The sequence below is a fragment of the Zeus faber genome (assembly GCF_960531495.2).
Source record: "Zeus faber genome assembly, chromosome: 7".
Lineage (NCBI taxonomy): Eukaryota > Metazoa > Chordata > Actinopteri > Zeiformes > Zeidae > Zeus > Zeus faber.
This window is the reverse complement of record NC_137203.1, coordinates 31255404-31273348: the sequence shown is the minus strand read 5'-3', so window position 1 is coordinate 31273348 and position 17945 is coordinate 31255404. Positions and strand designations below refer to the sequence as shown.

The 17945-nt window shown below is 45.0% G+C and overlaps 1 protein-coding gene across 1 annotated transcript in view; it reads left to right on the top strand.

The window, feature by feature from the left end:
* fkbp15b (FKBP prolyl isomerase family member 15b) overlaps positions 1-16386 on the top strand; it is a 48207-nt gene extending 31821 nt beyond the window's left edge. Inside the window, exons 20-29 of the mRNA XM_080003563.1 lie at positions 209-380; positions 6130-6266; positions 6663-6818; positions 11280-11432; positions 12624-12701; positions 12819-12929; positions 13768-13875; positions 14397-14941; positions 15147-15264; positions 15956-16386. Of these exons, the coding sequence (XP_079859689.1) occupies positions 209-380; positions 6130-6266; positions 6663-6818; positions 11280-11432; positions 12624-12701; positions 12819-12929; positions 13768-13875; positions 14397-14941; positions 15147-15264; positions 15956-16036 (1659 nt within the window). The 3' untranslated portion in view covers positions 16037-16386. The remainder of the gene's footprint in view (positions 1-208; positions 381-6129; positions 6267-6662; positions 6819-11279; positions 11433-12623; positions 12702-12818; positions 12930-13767; positions 13876-14396; positions 14942-15146; positions 15265-15955) is intronic.
* Positions 16387-17945: the final 1559 nt, after the last annotated feature.

The window sequence follows — 17945 nt, the reverse complement described above, 5'->3', positions numbered from 1 at the left end:
CCTTGGTTGACGTGAACCAACCATGGCAACCAGAGGGACTATATTAAAAAGGCCGGTCACACAACGGCACCTCGCTAGTTTTGTCCGCTTTGGACAAAAGACACTACCGACGAGGAAATGTTCCCTGACCAAGGTTACGGGCAGCATCCTTGTACAGTATGTGAGACAGACTCTTTCTCCCTCCCATGCTCCCTTTCCCATCCCTCAGGTGTGCCTGTCGGAGCAGCTTGCCGCGTCCACAGCGCGTGTCTCACAGCTGCAGCTGGAGGCGACGTCTCACCAGCAGAGGGCATCAGAGCTGGAGGGGAAACTCACCACAGCCCTGCATGACAATGGGGGCTACATCACGTGTATCGCTGCCCTGGAAGCCCATCTGGAAGGTGGGAGTGGTTTGTTTATTAATGTATATTTAATAATCTATTTATTTATTTATTTATTTATTTATTTATTTATATACCTTTCTTGCTTGTTTATGGGTCACACAACCAAATGGAAAAATCCTTCACAACATATAATGTTTTGGAACCTAGGCCTTTCTGTGCGAGTATTAAGTATAATAAACAAAAAAGCACTGATTATTGATCATGTACTTGTCTGTTTTACACTACTTTTAATTTACTCACCAACATAAGTATAGAAGTCCGACTAGGCATTATAAATCTATGTTTTACAGTTGCATTTAGACACGGCTGTCAAAGCAGGAAGCCATGCTGCTTCATGGGAAACTTGAAAACAAAAAAATGTGATGTAATCTTTGAAATTTCTTTAATCTACCGAAAACTTCCAAAAAAGTGTGTTTATTTTATTAAAATTGAAATGTTCTCAAATATGGAAAGTTTAATAAAATCTAAGTTCTTCTCTTGACAAAATATTGGTAATCGATGAGCTAGGACCCCCCAAAAGTTGGATTGGCTTCGGACCCAAAGATCTGGCATCGGTCGGGCTCTAATTGGAGGGAGGGAGGGAGGGAGGGAGGGAGAGAGAGAGAGACAGAGAGAGAGAGAGAGAGAGCGAGCAACAATCATCCTGGACAGAGCAGAGTACCGCCCCCAAGGCCCCAAATGCATTTAAAATGTCAAATTGTCCAATCAGTTTATAAAAATCAAACTCAACCCTGAGGCGAGCCAAGAGCCGGCCAGTCATCATCAGGCCTGGGTCCACTGACCCCTGAACTCGGACAGCGTTATTTCTGGTCTTCCAAATGGCCAATTCGTCCACCACCGCGACAGTGTTTATAACAACAAGGAGAGACTTGTTTGACACTCTAACGCGGGCCAAAGATAAAAAATGTAAAATAAAAAACCGCCCCCAGCCCCCGAAAGCCACGCTCCAAAAAATAAAGAACAGCCCCCGCAGCCAAGGACACAAAATAAAAAGATGCTCTAGAGTTTCTCTGCCAGAGCAGAAGATGCATCTCACCCCAGTGCTGGGATGGATGTGCGCCAGATACCCGTTTGTAGCTACCACCCCGTATACAATCCTCCACTGCAGGTCGCCTGTCCATTTGTTTATGGAGGATTGACAGGGTTCTCCAGCAGTCTCCAGTGTTTAGAGGAAGCTCCTGGGCCAAAGAACGGGGTCCACCCCAACACTCCCACCCCTGCCAGAGAGCGTAAGTGTGTCACTTTAACATAGGTGTAGTAGACGTTTTTCTTACTGACTGCCTCGAACTCCCCCAGCTTGGGAGTTCTGAATGTCAGGAGGCAGCCTTGCTGGGAGGTGGGGTTATGTCTCTATAGCTCTTTAAGACCCGCCAAGACTGCAGCACTGGCCGATAGAATGCAGTCAGGCTCATCAGGTCTATCTCCTCAGTCGGCAGCAGGAACAGATGGTTATGATAAAAAAGGTGCCCTGCCCTCCTGAGCTGTACCTTTGCTGTGTCCAGCCCATTGAGATCCAAATTGTACAGGAATCATTGTGCCGTCTGGAGCCGGAAAGCCGTGACCCTGGATGAGATGTCTATCAGCCCATGTCCCCCCGCCTGGACTGGTAGGTACAGGGCTGCTGCTCTGATCCAGTGCTGACCACAACAGAAAAACTCCACAATGGCCCTCTGGATCTCATCGAGCAGGTCTCTGGATGGATGCAGAAGGGTCAGTCTGTGCCACAAGGTCGAGGTGACCAAGTTATTAGCAACCAGTACCCTCCCCCTAAATGACAACTGGGGTAGCAGCCATTTCCATTTACAGGTACATCTCATAATATTAGAATATCATGAAAAAGTTCCAATATTTTTTGTCACTCATTTCAAAAAGTGAAACCCATATATTATATAGATTCATTACACATAGAGTTAAATATTTCACCTTTATTTCTTGAAATTTTGATGATTGTGGCTATAGATAATGAAAACCCAAAATTCAGTGTCTCAGAACATTAGAATATTACATAAGATCAATAAAAAAAAGGATATTTTAACCAGAAATGTCAGGATTGTGAAAAGTATGTTCATTTCAATGCACTCAATACTTGGTTGGGCCTCCTTTTGCATGAATTACTGCATCAATGCGGCGTGGCATGGAGGCGATCATCCTGCGGCACTGGTGTAATGGAAGCCAACAGTTTGCTGGCCAATCAAGCACAGTAACACCATGGTCATTGAACGAGCTTTTGGTACCTTTGGCAGTGTGGGCAGGTGCCAAGTCCTGCTGGAAAATGAAATCAGCATCTCCATAAAGCTTGTCAGCAGAAGGAAGCTTGAAGTGCTCTAAAATTTCCTGGTAGATGGCTGTGTTGACTGTGGACTTCAGAAAACACAGTGGACCAACACCAGCAGATGACATGGCAGCCCAAATCATCACTGTCTGTGGAAACTTCACACTGGACTTCAAGCAATGTGGATTCTGTGCCTCCCCCCCTTTTCCTCCAGACTCTGGGACCTCGATTTCCAAATGACATGCAAAATTTACTTTCATCTGAAAAGAGGACTTTGGACCACTGAGCAACAGTCCAGTTATTTTTCTCCACAGCCCAGGTAAAACGCTTCTGACATTGTCTCTGGTTCAGGAGTGGCTTGACACGAGGAATGCGACATTTGTAGCCCATGCCTTGGATTCGTCTGTGCCTAGTGGCTCTTGATGCGCTGACTCCAGCCTCAGTCCACTGCTTGTGAAGCTCCCCCAAATTCTTGAATGGATTTTGCTTGACAATCCTCTCAAGGCTGCGGTTACCCCTTTTGCTGGTGCACCTTTTCCTACCACACTTTTTCCTTCCACTCAACTTTCTATGAATATGCTTGGATACAGCACTCTGTGAACAACCAGCTTCTTTAGCAATGACCTTTTGTGGCTTACCCTCCTTGTGGAGAGTGTCAATGACTGTCTTCTGGACAGGCTCAGGAGCTAATTAACTCAAAACGGTCACGCGTTTTGAGTTAATTAGCTGATTATGGTGTGACACCATGACTTTCCAATATTGTACTTTTTCACAATATTTTAAATTTTCTGAGACACTGAATGAATGATAGCCACAATCATCAAAATTTCAAGAAATCTTTTCCATTCTTTCCAATGCTCACTTTTCTGAGTGCCCTCACATATCTCACAGCAATATCTCTTTTTTTCACTTAAGTCTGTTCCTGTTGACTTCCTCAGCATAGCCACGGTTCTCATAAATATCTGCATCAGCGAAATGTTCAGTTACCAAATGTGGAATCAAGAAAAACATTTATTTCTTCAACCGAGTACACGTCAGCACCATCATAAGGATGCTGAGAGTCTGAATCAGACTCAATTTCCTCATTATTTACATTTCCAGGGAAAGGCAGCGCCCTCTCTGCCGCAACACCGTCGGTCTGATCGCTTTTGCCAGGCTCCTCAGCCCCTTCCGCGCTGTCGGGACTGGGCTTCACCGCCCCTCTACGCCGCCAGGAGCGCCCTCCGTCGCCCCCTCCGTCGCCCCCTTCCCCGCCAACCAGGACACTGTGGCGGGCTCCGCAGCCCGCTCCGTGCTGATGGAACCAGGCTCCACTCAGTGCTGATGGAACCGGGCTCCGCAGCCCGCTCCTCACCACCAGAGCCGAGCCCCGACAGTTCCTTCGTCCCAACTCCTGCAGCACCTGCTGCACTCACACCAGTCTCGCCATTAACTGTAGTTTTGGGTGTCTCACATTGATCAGGACTCGGTGGAGCGGAGGCCGTGGGCATATTCTCCCCACTCGTGCCTTCCCCCGTGGCCGGATCGGACATGCATACGCCGGGCTCCGCGCCCCCATCAGCCCACTGCCTGATCGGGCAGGCCATGCCCTTATGTCCGCCCTCTCCACACAGAAAGCATTTCAGACTCCCGGAGCTGGCATAAACCTGATGATACTAATTTCCATGCTTTATTTTAAATGACACATCCACGGACAGGACATTTAACATCATGAACACTTCCGTCCGGAAGGATTGTTGTGTATCAGTTTTTCATTTTTACATCCCAAACCCACGGTGCAGAAACCACTCGTCACATTGGAGACAAATGGAGGGCACCCAGGCACTGTCATCCAGGTGGAGGGGACGGCCAGGGGGGAAACTTCGAGGAACCTGTCACCACCAAAGACACTGTTCTCAATCAGAGAGGAGACATAGCACTCCTCTTTAACAAATGCCACCAAAGCTTTATTCAACTTGGAGGCATAGACCAGATTACTGTATCCAATCTGTTCTCTGAGCACCAGCAGGATGTCCTCCATATTCATGGTGGGGTCCGCCACAACTCTCACTCCATGACGGAGCAAGACGGATGGCGTTCCAACGACCCGAACAAACTACACAAATAACGCTGACAGTGACTCACAAAAACAAAGCAATCTACTAACACAAAGAACGTACGCACCCACTGAGAGAGAGAGAGAGACCAGAATTAAAAATAGGAAAACCTATAACTAAACAAAAAGATAAAATGAATGATTTGCTGGTGCTTCAAAAGTGAAGCACCTGCAAATCCGCCGCCACCTTCATCCCTGCCAGAGAGTGTCAGTGCATGCATTAATGCAGGTGTAATGAGAAGCTTTCTTCCCGAGTGACTCCAACACCCCTAGCACTGGGCTTGTGAGGGAAAGAAAACTTTCCACCTCCTCCTGCCACATATATTCATCATCCCACTGGTCAGAAAGAGTGCAGTTTTCAGCAACCGCTCTGAGGGGCCCTGGCAGGGACGCACAGACGTACTCCACAATCCTCTCCAACAGTCTTGAGGACCTGGCGCCGGTTGTTCTTGTGAGCTACTGATGTTTTCATCAAATGTCCAAGCTTGACACAACCTCCTTCCACTGGCAGGTACAGAGAAGATGCCTTGATCCAGTGCTCCTCAGACCAGAAAAGGTCAACAATCGTCCTATGAATGTCCTCGCTTAGGCCTCTAGGTGGAGGTAGTACTATCATTCTCTGCTGCAAAGTTGTTGGAAACCAAAACTCTCCCCCTATATGACAACTGGGGTAGAAACCATTTCTATTAAGACAATTAGGCACACACCCTCTCTGCTGCACCCTCCCAGTTCTTCATTTGAAATGCATTACTTCTTAGAAACACACCAAGGACTTTCAACCCTTCCCTTCCCCACGTGAGACCACCTAGATTGGGAACAGCCCTGTTCCTGCCATGGTCCTATCAAAAAAGCCTCACTCTTACTCCAGTTAACCTTTGCTGAGGAGGCTTTTTCTTACATTTTTATGCATTCATTCAACACATTTATATAATTTAAATTTTTGATGAAATTACATTGTCAGCATATGCTGACACGGCTAAATGTGGGCTTTGTGTTAATCCGTGTAGGGAGACTCCCATCATCTTATTCCTCAGTCTCAACCTGATATCGGGCAGCCCTGCCTTATTCCTCTTGTGACAGGAATTGGGCAGCTCAAACCCCCTCCCACCTTTACTATGCATGATGCCCCATTATACAGTAATCCTACCCAGGACAAGAAACTCTCCCCAAATCTGAAAGCCCTTGAGGTGTAAAATAAAAACGTGTGGTCAACATGATCGAAAGCCTTATCTTGGTCCAAAGATAAAACACCATCAATTTTCTTCCTTTACCTATCTCGACTGTTCCTTCACCTATACTCTACTTCACTCTACTCTGCAATATAAAGGTCAGATCTATAGAACACTGACATCACCAGTGCCGGTTTGATTTCACATTAGAGCTGAAGGAGGTGGCCGAGTCGGCGCAGACACAGCACCGCACAGAAAAGCAGAGAGGCAAGGATATGGAGCAGAGCATCAGCAACATGGAAGAGGAGCTCCAGGACTTGCGAACGGATAAAGGGAGTTTGGAACGAGTGAGTGTTACTCAGGCCGCACTCTGGTAATCTGTGATCTGAGACCACCTACTTGCTCGCTGCTAGCAGTGAGGAAAGCATTTAGCATACCTCTTTCATTATATACAGAGGTGTGAAATACTTGTTTTAATACTTGTTTTTAATTTAAATAGAGTGCTTATCAAATTTTGAGTTTCATTTTAAATATAGAAATAGTTTCAATATGAATTGAAACATACTGTAAAAGGAAATTAACAGTAATCTGATCAAATGTGTATGCCCCATAATATATATTACTTATGTCTGTTACTGAAGAGGAAAAAGAAAATTAATTAGCCAAGACCTTCACATATTCATCCTTGGAGTCTTGGCTCGACTACTGTAAAACACACAAGCCCCATGTTCGGTCTGTTCCAGATGCTATCGGACAGGAAGAGGAAGTGGCAAGCCGAGCGCCAGAGTCGGGACGAGGAGATGGAGGAGCTACGCAGGAGCAGTCAGCAAGAGCTGGACACCCTACGCACTCAGCTGCGCAAGGCCCGCAGCAGCAACGGCAACGCCACTTCTGAACAGGTGACGCACTCCCTGATGGCACACAAAATGGACTACACAAGCTTGTTGTGTCAACCAATCAGCATTGGTGATGCAATCGATTAACCTGCTAATCTGTGGTCTTGTTTACATCTGGCATTAACATGCGTCTTGGGTTATCTGATTACAAGTGTCACGAAGTCTGTTCACACCTGGCATTAGAATGCGTCTCGAGTTCTTCTTGTCGTGTCCACAAAACAGTCAGTTACAAGGCTTGGCTAGATGTGGTTCAGCCACAGCTGAACACATTGCTGTCCCTTCTCGTTAAACTCTGCTAAGTCCGTGCTGTGCAGGGCTGTTCCAGCAGGGGACATATCAGGAGGTGCTCCATGGTCTGTGGTCCAGTGCCACAGTCACACACAGGTATCCCCATTTGGCAAGAGTGGCTTTTGCACGTCCAACACCAGATCTTTGTCTGTTAAGGCATTTCCACACTGCGTAGTTGGTGTCTGCTCCAGGGGGCAGTGCCTCGCTCGCCTTTAGCTCCATTGTTGTTTCTGGTGGGAGGTTGTCGAGTCTTTCTTCCCACCGAGTGACTCTTTCACTGCTTGCGCTCGGTGTTCTGAGAGGTGGGACGCTCTTAAGGAAACTTTTCCTGGATTTAAGGCTGCTTTTGGCTGGCACATGGCCGAAGAGAGGATGTCTTTGATCATTGGACTGTTGTTGCCGCTCTTTCTTGCTTGCTGCATTTCGTTGTATCTCTGGTGAGTCTTTGCCTGCCAGGATGCATAGCCGGTCTGTAGGTGTTGGTTTTAGGCAGCCAGTGATAAGGCGGCTAGCGTTGAGGGTGTGCACCTATGCCAAGGTCGTCTGCATAGATGAAGCGGCGAGTGTCTGCCCTTTTTAGGTTGGTCGTTGGCGTAGATGTTAAAGAGAAGTGGTGCAAGCACACTTCCCTGTGAAAGGCCATTCTTGAGTCTTCGCCACCTGCTTTTCTTTCCTCCAAGCTCAACAAAAAAGTTCCTGTTTTCAAGCATGCTTTCGATCAGTTCTGTCAGACGGATGTCCCTTGTGGTCTCCAGGATCTTGCTGAGGAGACGTCTGTGGTTGACTGTGTCATAAGCAGCTGAGAGGTCGACAAGCACCACACCAGTTACCATCCCTTCCTCATAGCCCTCTTCGATGTATTGAGTGAGGTTGAGTACTTAGCTAGTTGCCAGGGCGGAAACCTGCTTGTTCAGGGATGAGGTGTCGTCAACAAAGGTGCCAGTTTTGTTGAGGATCAAGACGTTCGAAAAGCTTGTAGGTCAAAAGTGCGATTGGTCTGAAGTTCTTGGGAGCGGATGGATTCTTCCCAGGTTTCAGCAGTGCTATAATGTGGGCTTTCTTCCAGATGTTCGGGAGTTTGTGTGTTGTTAATCACTCATTGTAAAGCTGTAGAAGCCATGTCTTTACCTTGTGACCGAAGTGCCTGATCTGTTTGGTTGCGATGTTATCCAGTCCGATTGCCTTTCCTGGTTTGAGGGTAGCGATTCCCCCTTCCAGCTCTTCCATAGTAAGCTGTCTTGTAAAAGCAGGGTCCTCGATGTATTTCTTGCGGTTCAGCTTGTTTTTTTTCCCCTCTCTTTCCACTCTTTCCATTCAAGAGCAATTGGTTGGCAACATGGTTGGCAGTGACTTTTGGGTGCTGAGGAGCTGCTTTAGGATCACCCCCTAGCTTGTGAATAAGTGTCCATGCTTTCTTGCTTTCTTTCTTTTTTGACATGTCTGTGGACTCAATAAGAGCATTCCAGGTCTTGCTTCGCTCTTGGGCAATGTTTTCCATCACCTTCTCAGCTTGGGCAGATGTTTCATTTGAGAAGGGATCTGCTTCAAAGTTGTCATAGAGTCCTGCACAGTCCTTTGAAAGCCCAGGTATATATTCTCTAGAGCCTCGTGGGATGTGTTTCCGAGCAGTTTTCAACACCAGGTTAGCAAATTGGTTGTAGTTCTTGCTAACTCGTATTATATTTTTGATTTTCTCTTCCAGCTAGTTGAAACGCCTTTTAGAGGACACGATGGTTGGGACTACAGCTGCATTAATTTGGATCCCAATGGGACGGTGTTGGCTTGATGGAATAGGGTCCAGCACAGTCTTTTTACACAGTCCAGCGATGTTACTTGTGACCATGGTGAGGTCTGGATTGTAGCCATGTTTCCAGCGAGCACTGAAAAACGAGTGTGGTAGCTTGGTGTCATGGATAAGACTTAGTTGGTTGGTATCCATCCAGTCCTCTACTGCTTCTCCATCTTTGTTCATTTCAGGGTAGCCCCACTGGGTGCTGTGGCTATTGAGGTCCCCAATGATGATCTGTGGTTTGCTGTATACGTTGGGAAAACGGGTCTCCAGTAACCACTTGTGATCGGGTCTCACTTCCCCACTTTATATGCAAATAAACATGTACATCATTTCCGTTTGCAAAGCATTTTTGTGGGGTTTTGTTTAATGTTAGCATTAGGCTTGGGCGATCATTTCTATTTTCATATCTTGCAATCGTGGCTACTCAACGTCGCCGATATGTGCGATCCGATTGCCAGGGGGCGGCAGGAGTAGGAGGGGAATGTGAATGGATGCTTATCCCTTGATTTTGATTTTGTCCTGTCAACTCTCATTTAACATCAGCTCAGACAGGGCAGAGAAAGAGAGAGGGAGAGGTAGAACCATGTCACGCAGAGCAGTGGAACCATAGAGGGGAGGGAGGGAACAGGAGTGCTGGATCCTGCGGAGGAGTGTGGAAAGGCGCACAGTAGTAGTAGTAGATTTATTTGGTTTTATTAAATCATTTATTCTCTGTTTATCTTTTTTTTTTTTTACGTTAGAATTTAATTAATTTAATTTAAAAAAAAATATTTTGAATAATATTGAGCGTGGCTCAGCGTCTGACAGAGCTTTGAAATAATCAAGCCTTCAAGGTTTCTGCAAGCAATACAGTTAAAGTTATGTTTATTAAAATTGATAAAAGAGTGACCATTTTATTAAAAATAATTAAACATTAAAACATCTATTAAATAACAATGTTTCCTCTATTCAAATAACGACTCCCTTTTAAAAGTATGTGTGTCTGTGCTTGGTGAGACATTATCATGACACATCATGTTCCATTTAACAGTATTATCTTTAATATCAAAATTATATCCATAACGTTAACTACTCTTATGGAGCACAGAGCAAAGTTTTGATGAGCAGGCATATGGAGAATGGTGATGCAGAGTGTCAGATCCATGGAAAAGAGTACTGCACTCCTGCAGATTCTCAAGATTATTGTTAAAACATCTTAGTGCTGATAGTAAATTATTTCAAGTCAGCTTAATATCAATTTAGGAAAAAACAATCGCCGATCCTCCCTTCGATCGTCAATATACGATCAAACTGGCACAAGCCTAGTTGGCATTGCTGCCATGATTGCCCCTCCAGCTTTTTTCAAATGTACTCATAGATCGCCCTCTTGCAATATGAATCTTCCAGTTTCCGTTGTACAGATTCTTCGGCCCAAATAGAAATCAGAGACACCGTGTTTCCTGTGTACTCCATCCACAATAATCAATTTTGCCTGTTTTTGTGGCTTATTTTTGTTGTTTCACACTTTAATATGAAACCCTTGGCGCACAAATGAGTACTTACGCAGAGGACATCAGTTGAGGAGGCAATTCTTCAGTGTGGCCCAGGAAACATTAGTGTACACATTGCTAAAGCAATGTGGCCATATGCGGCTCAGACCACCTCTGAAAGTGGTCTGAGCGATCGTATCTCAATGCTATGTGCACACTGTAAACCTTAGTGCTCAATTTTGATTCAGTGTTTTGCTCAGATCAGATTTTTTTTGTTTGGCTGTTCCCATTCAGCATGCATAGAAATAACAAAGACGTCACATGCAGAATGCTGTCATATGGAAGTAAACACAGCAGGCAAATGCCCCGCCGGGCCGCGGACAGTGCCAGGCTGCGGCACTGTCCGCGGCCCGGCGGTTGTCGGACGGCGTGGGATGAAATCGCAGATGAAATCATTAAATCAAGACAGAGGCACAATGCTTTTTTTGTTTGATTCAATGAGGAAATTTAGTAAAATATAATACATCTAAAATAAAAACACGCATGTGCGCAAGTTGCACCCCGATCTAAAAATAATTAGACCTGTATCCGATTTAGGACCACATATGAAAGTGCCCAAATCCGAATTGAAAAGATAAGATTTCATGTGATTTGTTCTGTTCAGATGGTCACGAAAGAGTCCAAAAAACGTGTGATTTGAGCCACTCATTCCTGCAGTGTCAACGTCGCCAATGCGTCCTCAATGTGTCTTGGGTGCGTTCACACATGTACTTAGAGCTGTCCACTTGTGATCACGCACTTGTGAAGACGCATTTTAATGCCAGGTGTAAACAGGGTGTGTGTGTGTGTGTGTGTGTGTGTGTGTGTGTGTGTGTGTGTGTGTGTGTGTGCGTGTGTGTGCGTGCATGTCTGCAGCTGTCTCAGCTGCAGGCAGAGCTGGAGGAGGAGTGGAAGGAGAGGTGTGAGCGGACGGTGGCCTCGGCCAGGGAGCAGCACAGGAACTCCCTGGCAGAAGTGACGGAACACAGGGACGCCCTTGAGCAGAAGGTCGCCCAGCTGCAGGAGGAGGTCAGCCTTCACAAACTGCTCATATTATCATACTATTTAATATCCCATGGTAGTGCTTATTATGTCCGAAACCACAGTATGCGAAAAGTGCCCAGAAGACATACTACATCTGGTGAAATGTCTGCAAACATGGAAACTACTACACTGGCAAGTGTATCATACAATGCATTGGTGAGGGCAAGACGCCGGTAAAAGTTTCTCTACAGAAGCTGTGCTTCAGTGATCGTGCAAAATTCCAGTCAGCGATGGCCGATTTACGATTCTATCGAGAGGGGGAGGGGTATGCGTGCACATAGAACGTAATGTAATGGGGCAAATGCCGTGTCCCTGTTACAGAAGTGCAGGATTTATTATTTTCAGGTAAAGTATTTACACAATAACATCTAGTTTTTACTAAATTAAGTCCCATAGAAATGGAGAGCCATGGGGAGACGTGCGTGACACAGCACTGGACAGTGGGGTCACACAGGGTTTTTTTTGTAATGGGACGGAACGGGACAGTCCCTTAATACAGTTGAGTTAAAAAAAATAAAAATGTTGTGGACAGATGCAGTCTCGCCCAAATATTGGGGTATAAGAGAGTGATGGAGAAGTGTTCCCGTGGGGCATGGTACAATAAATACATCTACAATATAAATACCCACTGAATTAAAACACACTGTATTTGTTTTCTTTGGAGAAACAGTGAACCTTTATGCCGCATCACAGATGGCTTTATACCACTCCAACTAAGTTGCACGTGGGCGTTCACGTAAAGTGGGTGCAGAAAGAATCTCTGTCCACCACACGACTGGTGACGGGCACCAAGTAAGCGCAAGTGAGGAAATATATATATGTAGATTAAAAAAAGTGTGTGTGTGTGTATATATATATAAATATATTTACTTATTTTGGGATTCTCAGCGTGAGAAACACGAGGCGTAGCGTGTGAAGTGGTGGATATGCTCGAGTCTCATGGTCAAAGTGCACGGGCACCGCGCATCACTGTCTGGAATTCCTCTTTTCCACTGTGGACACTGGCACGTAAATAGACAGGAGAGTCTCACGGAACCCCGCGGCACGATGAAGGATCCCATGAATATATTTATTCATGATTTGGAAACATCTGTTGTTGATGACGTTGCTGGAGTCACTCCATATAGTCACAATGACTCAACTCCCTCTCCTCCTCCCTTTCCCTGATGCCCGCAGCTCACGGTGCTGAAGCAGTCCAGAGCCTCAGAGGAACAACAGGCTCCGGAGACAAAGCTACTTGTCCTTCAGGGAAGGGTATGAGGGGTTTTTTTTATTTCACCTTATCTGTAACTTACTACTATCTAACCTTATTATAAAGCTTAAAAACCAAAGGTGCACACATGTCATTGATGCCTCGCTGCTTTGCGACAGTACGCAGCTTTACAGAAGCAGTCGGTGGCCGCGAGGGAGGAGCTGGAGGGGCGGGTGGCTGAAGCGGAGGCTAAGCTGGCGGAGCAGCTCCCGGTAGACACTGCAGGAGAGGTGATCTGTCTCTCTCTCTCCATCTCTTCCCCCTCTATTACATAGAAACTACTATCTCTTTTTCCACGCAGTAACTTGTTAAACCCCATTCAATTTCCACACAGTTACAGATGTAAGCATTATCAGATGTTGAGATGTTTGTTGTTATTGTCCTATTTCCCTATTGTTACGGGCTGGACCCCTATTGATATTGTTCCGGGAAAATTCCCAGAATTTAGAAAGTCTAAAACTTTCTGGAACACATCGGCAGAAGCTACAAACACGTTTTACATCTTGTTTGAACCTGTATGTCACAAACACATCGTGGTTGAAGTTTCATTCAAATCCATCCACATACGGGACAGAACTTCTTAAAAAACCGACCAAATTTGATCAATATCACAGACATGGTCAAATGCCCAGCCCAGCCAAAAGTATCCGGAACCCAATAATGACAGAAGCTACGAATACGAGGTGTCGTTTGAATTGGTATGTTGCATTGATATCGTGGTTTAAATTTCATCCAAATTGATCCACATACAGTCAGGTGGTGGAGCAAGAGAAGTTGTTGTGGAGACACTTTGTGACGTCATCATTTGTTGTAGATTCAAGATTCGAGATTCATTTGCATTTGCATTCATTATAGAGAGCATCCCGTGGTCCACTCCAAATGTCCCCGCATATAATTACAGAACACAGATTCGGGAACCTCAGATTACGGAACCCCGGAACATAGAAAACCTGTAATTCAAGATTCAAGACATACAGTACCTAACATGACTAAACTGCACCCTGTGTATTGCTGCCTGCGGCTATATTTATTATTATATTTATATAGTCGTTTGGGTCTGTGTTCCAGGTGAAGCGAGTGATGAATGGAGTGTTTCATTCTCTGCGAGGGCAGTTTGACCTGGCAGAGTTGTACAGCGGGCAGGCGGTGCTGGGGGTGATTGTCAGCACCATTAAGGTAATAGCATGGAGCGCTGCAGCAAAATTATTATTGTTGGTTTGACTTCTTTAAATATTTTAACTTGTACTTTTTTTACTAAATATTTATATTTAACCTCGCAAACTATTTATTTTAACTTCACACTTTTGTCTTCAAGGTTCAAATGAAGATAACTTAAAATGAAATTAAGTGTTACATTTAAATCTAATTAAATGTTACATTTATTTTGAAATTAATTTAAAATTTAATTGTAGGCCTAATTTTAAAGAATTTTGGGAACCCCAGTACTAGAAACTATTAAAAAGATAATGCGCTTTAAAAACAAAAAGTATAAAATTAGCACTTCCAAGTCTGGAATAGTTGTGAAATAATTTATTTATTTTTGAACTTGAAAGATTTTACATTTTTTTGTGAGCAATATACATAAAATGATGCATCATACTATTTTCATGAAAAATAATCTTGTCCGGTGTTGGAAAACCCCTTTCAAAAACTAACGCCGGTTTCTTCTCCCTGGCGACCTCTCATTTTGCTGGCAGAGCGTCACTCTCGAGCTGCTCAGCGCCACAAAGATGGACGAAGCAGACATGGAGGAGGAGGAAGAGGAGGAGAGAAGCGAGGAAAGGAACCCTCAAGTAAACGGAGAGAGGGAGGAAGGAGGGGATGAGGGGGGCGACGCGGAGAAACACGGTGCGGAAGAGCCGAACAGAGAGCTCCACGGGACGGAAGAGCAGGTGAATTTGGTTCCGGGAGCCAAGTCGGAGCCAGCGGGGGAAGAGCAACACGGACGGGTCTCGTTGTCTTCGGAGGAGCAGGCCAAACCGAAATTGGAGCGGGAACCGGCCGCGGCTGACGACCAGCCCTCCCTCCAGCAGGGGGAGCACAACGACGTTCATCAGGAAGCAGTCGACACCGAGCTCCGGGAGTCGGGATGGGAAGCTCCGAGCGAGTCGAGCGATTGTGACAGCCCCGCGGCTGCGGAAGAGCCCCCAGAAGATGGCAGTAAAATGGGTGGACCGCCAGCTGAGCCGCCGCCCCCGCCTCCCAAAAAGTGCCCCCAGGGCAGCACGGGCGAAGCTACAAGGTGAGCCTGGTTACTTCGTCCGCCATCCCAGTTTTTATTTTTTGTTGTTGTTTTTCGTTCACTAACGGGCATGCAATACCTACAACTCACTCCCTCTATGAATCTGTTTCTCTTGTGCTCTCTATTTACCCTCTCTCTTTATTCTCTCTCCCACCCCCCACCCACCCACCCTTCACATGTTGCACAACCGAAACCCCTCGCTCAGCTCTCTCACTCCCGCCGAGGGATCCGGCGAGCAAAATAGAGAGGAGCCATTTTTACGGAGCACAACCGCCGCCGACCCCTCCCAGCCACCCCCCACCGAGGAAGAGGAGGATGAGCTGGTAAGGAAGGATCTGTAGAGTCACCTCTCAGATTGTCTCTAAATCGCTTCCAACCCCCAACCCTAACCCCAACCCTGTCCGACTACCGCCGTCTTAAATTGTTGTTTTTTTTGTCTTTTTTTGTGATTTTGTTATTTGCCCTTTTAAGTCCTAAATATGTGTCGCTATTTGTTGGGGTGTAACGATACACTTGGCTCGATACAGTCAACATATTTTTAAGAGTCCTTTGAGACGTTGCTTAATTTAAGATTAATTAGTTCTTGACTAGGAGGTCCCAGACTAAGGTAATGAAGGACTAGTCAGCTCCTTCTGCCAGGTCTTGGTGCTGGTCTATTAATCCAAAGATAAACTTGCCTCTGCCCAGGTTTAATTAAAACAGTCACTTAGATTTGCTTCCTTCTGGAAAATCAGTTTTTTTCCGGAAAGTCTGAGACTATTTTACACCATGAAAAAAAGCCCCATATAGTTTTAATCGCAAATTATGTCTGAGAGTTGTTTGGGTTTTGGATCATTGGAGCTTTCAAATATTTAAATCTCAATTCTCACATTTCTGTACCGCCATATATCGTTACACCCCTAGTGTTGGGGGGCGGGGGCAACATTGAAGCTCATTATTTTTCCACCGTGTGCGCTCATCAGCTCTAGAACCTTACGTCGGCAGTAGTTAACATTGAATCTGGTCTTCTCCCAGAGCCTGAAGGGGCGCCCTCCACCAGCTCCTCTGTTCGGCGAGGACGAGGATGAAGAAGAGGACCTGGGCTGGCTGAGTTGAGAAGCCCCAGGCGGGATGAATAAAAAAATGCTCAATTTTTTAAATGTTTTTAACGTTCAGTGTGACAGAACCCTCTCATGGGAAGGATCGACGATATGCAGTATTACCGGCTGTGTAACCCCGCCCTGTTCTGTGTTGACATCGTGGCCGACCACATCGGCGTAATCTACCAACCCCAGCAAGAATCCCCGATGCTGATTGATTGAACACATTTTTTTTCAACTGTTCTCTTTGCATTTCAAATAAATCACGTTTAACCCGATAATACGGCGCATTTATTGTATTGTGACCTTGTGTCCTGGTAAATCCAAATTTCTGCCAGTTTAAGGGACATTAGATGGAATTTAAAAAAAAAATCGGAATTCAGTCTATATACTTGGAATATGCACAATGCATTACGGAGTTGCTAAGTTAACCAATTTAATTACTGATCGAGTAATTAACTTACTTAGAGTGTGACACTGACACCTTATTGTTTATATTTTATCAGATGCTGTATAAATCTGTTGATTCAGTTTTTTCTCGTCTACTGTTGACAGTGAATCTTTAATAAATAAGTCAGGAGACTAGACAAATTAAACTGCTATACAAAATAATGTGTTTAATACATCATTTATAAAGCACTTATTAAATATTCACTGAAAGATCGATACGTTTCATGTTCATTTTGGGCAATCAGTCTTGCATCTGCCCATTTGTAGGTATTTCATTGTTCACAAAGTCGGTCACTTCATCCGTATTTGTGGTTCCTTCTTCTAAACAACTATCAATGTGTTTTCCTCAAAGTCCTAATGCTTAGAACATTGTTGAGAGTTTCCTTACATAGTAGAGAACTCTCTTATTATACTATTGCTCCAGCAATGTGACTTCAGCGTCACATTGCTGGAGGAAGCTGTCATCACTCACATTGACTGTGAATGCCAGTCTAATTCTTTGAGTTAAAAGATGGCTTGGATGTCTTAATTAGGTGAAAAACTGCCACAGAAAATCCTGAAACCATCTGGTGTGAAGCCTCGACCCTTCTTTATCGCCCTTCTTATCTCCTTTTTGTACATTTCGTTTTGAAGTCAGCCTACTTTGACTTTTTTCTCATAATTTGGTAAATCAAGTGTTGCAGTAGTAGTTTGTTGTACTCTGTATCAATATCGTGTCTCATTAGTTATCGCTTTTATTTTGACAGTCAATTTAATCCATATCACGGGTTTATTATGAACTGGCCCTTTTCCCCTTTTGGACCTATTGCTCCTCGGTAGACATTGAAGCATTGTAGAACGTTGCTTGTTTTCAACAGCAGGGAGCGCCAAAGATTCAGTTAAAAGAATTATCTGCCATCTTTGCTTGGAGTTGTGACTGTAAATTCCAAACCTTTTACCCATACACCTGCCACACGAAAGGTAGGTTGGGGGAGTGAATGAGACATTAATTGTGAACCCTTTTGACTACTGTATTGTGGGCTCAATATTGAAATAAACGACAGAGAAAATGACTCATGACAAGCTTTGCATTCCAGACTGCGTAGAGCTGATATGCACCAGTCTGAGGCATTTTACCGTGAGATGCATTCATATCAACCAGTTCCATGCCACACCTCATATTTCTCACGTTGAGAATCTCAAAATAAGTACGCTTTTTTTTTTATTCTACGTGTTAATTCCCCACTTTCGCTTGCTAGGTGCCCGTCACTGTTCGCGTGGTGAACGGGAGATCCTTACCGCCCCCAGTAATCTCACTCCGAACTTTCGGTGAAACTTGGTCTGAGCATTCTTGATCAAATTTTATTAACATTCTAAGCAACATGAACAACAACTGCAAACCGTCTTTCCAAATCCAACACGTTTTCTATTGAATTTTGTAGCGACCCAAGGGGGTGTGCCCGGGCCTTTTGGTTATGTTGCTGCAAAGGATTACG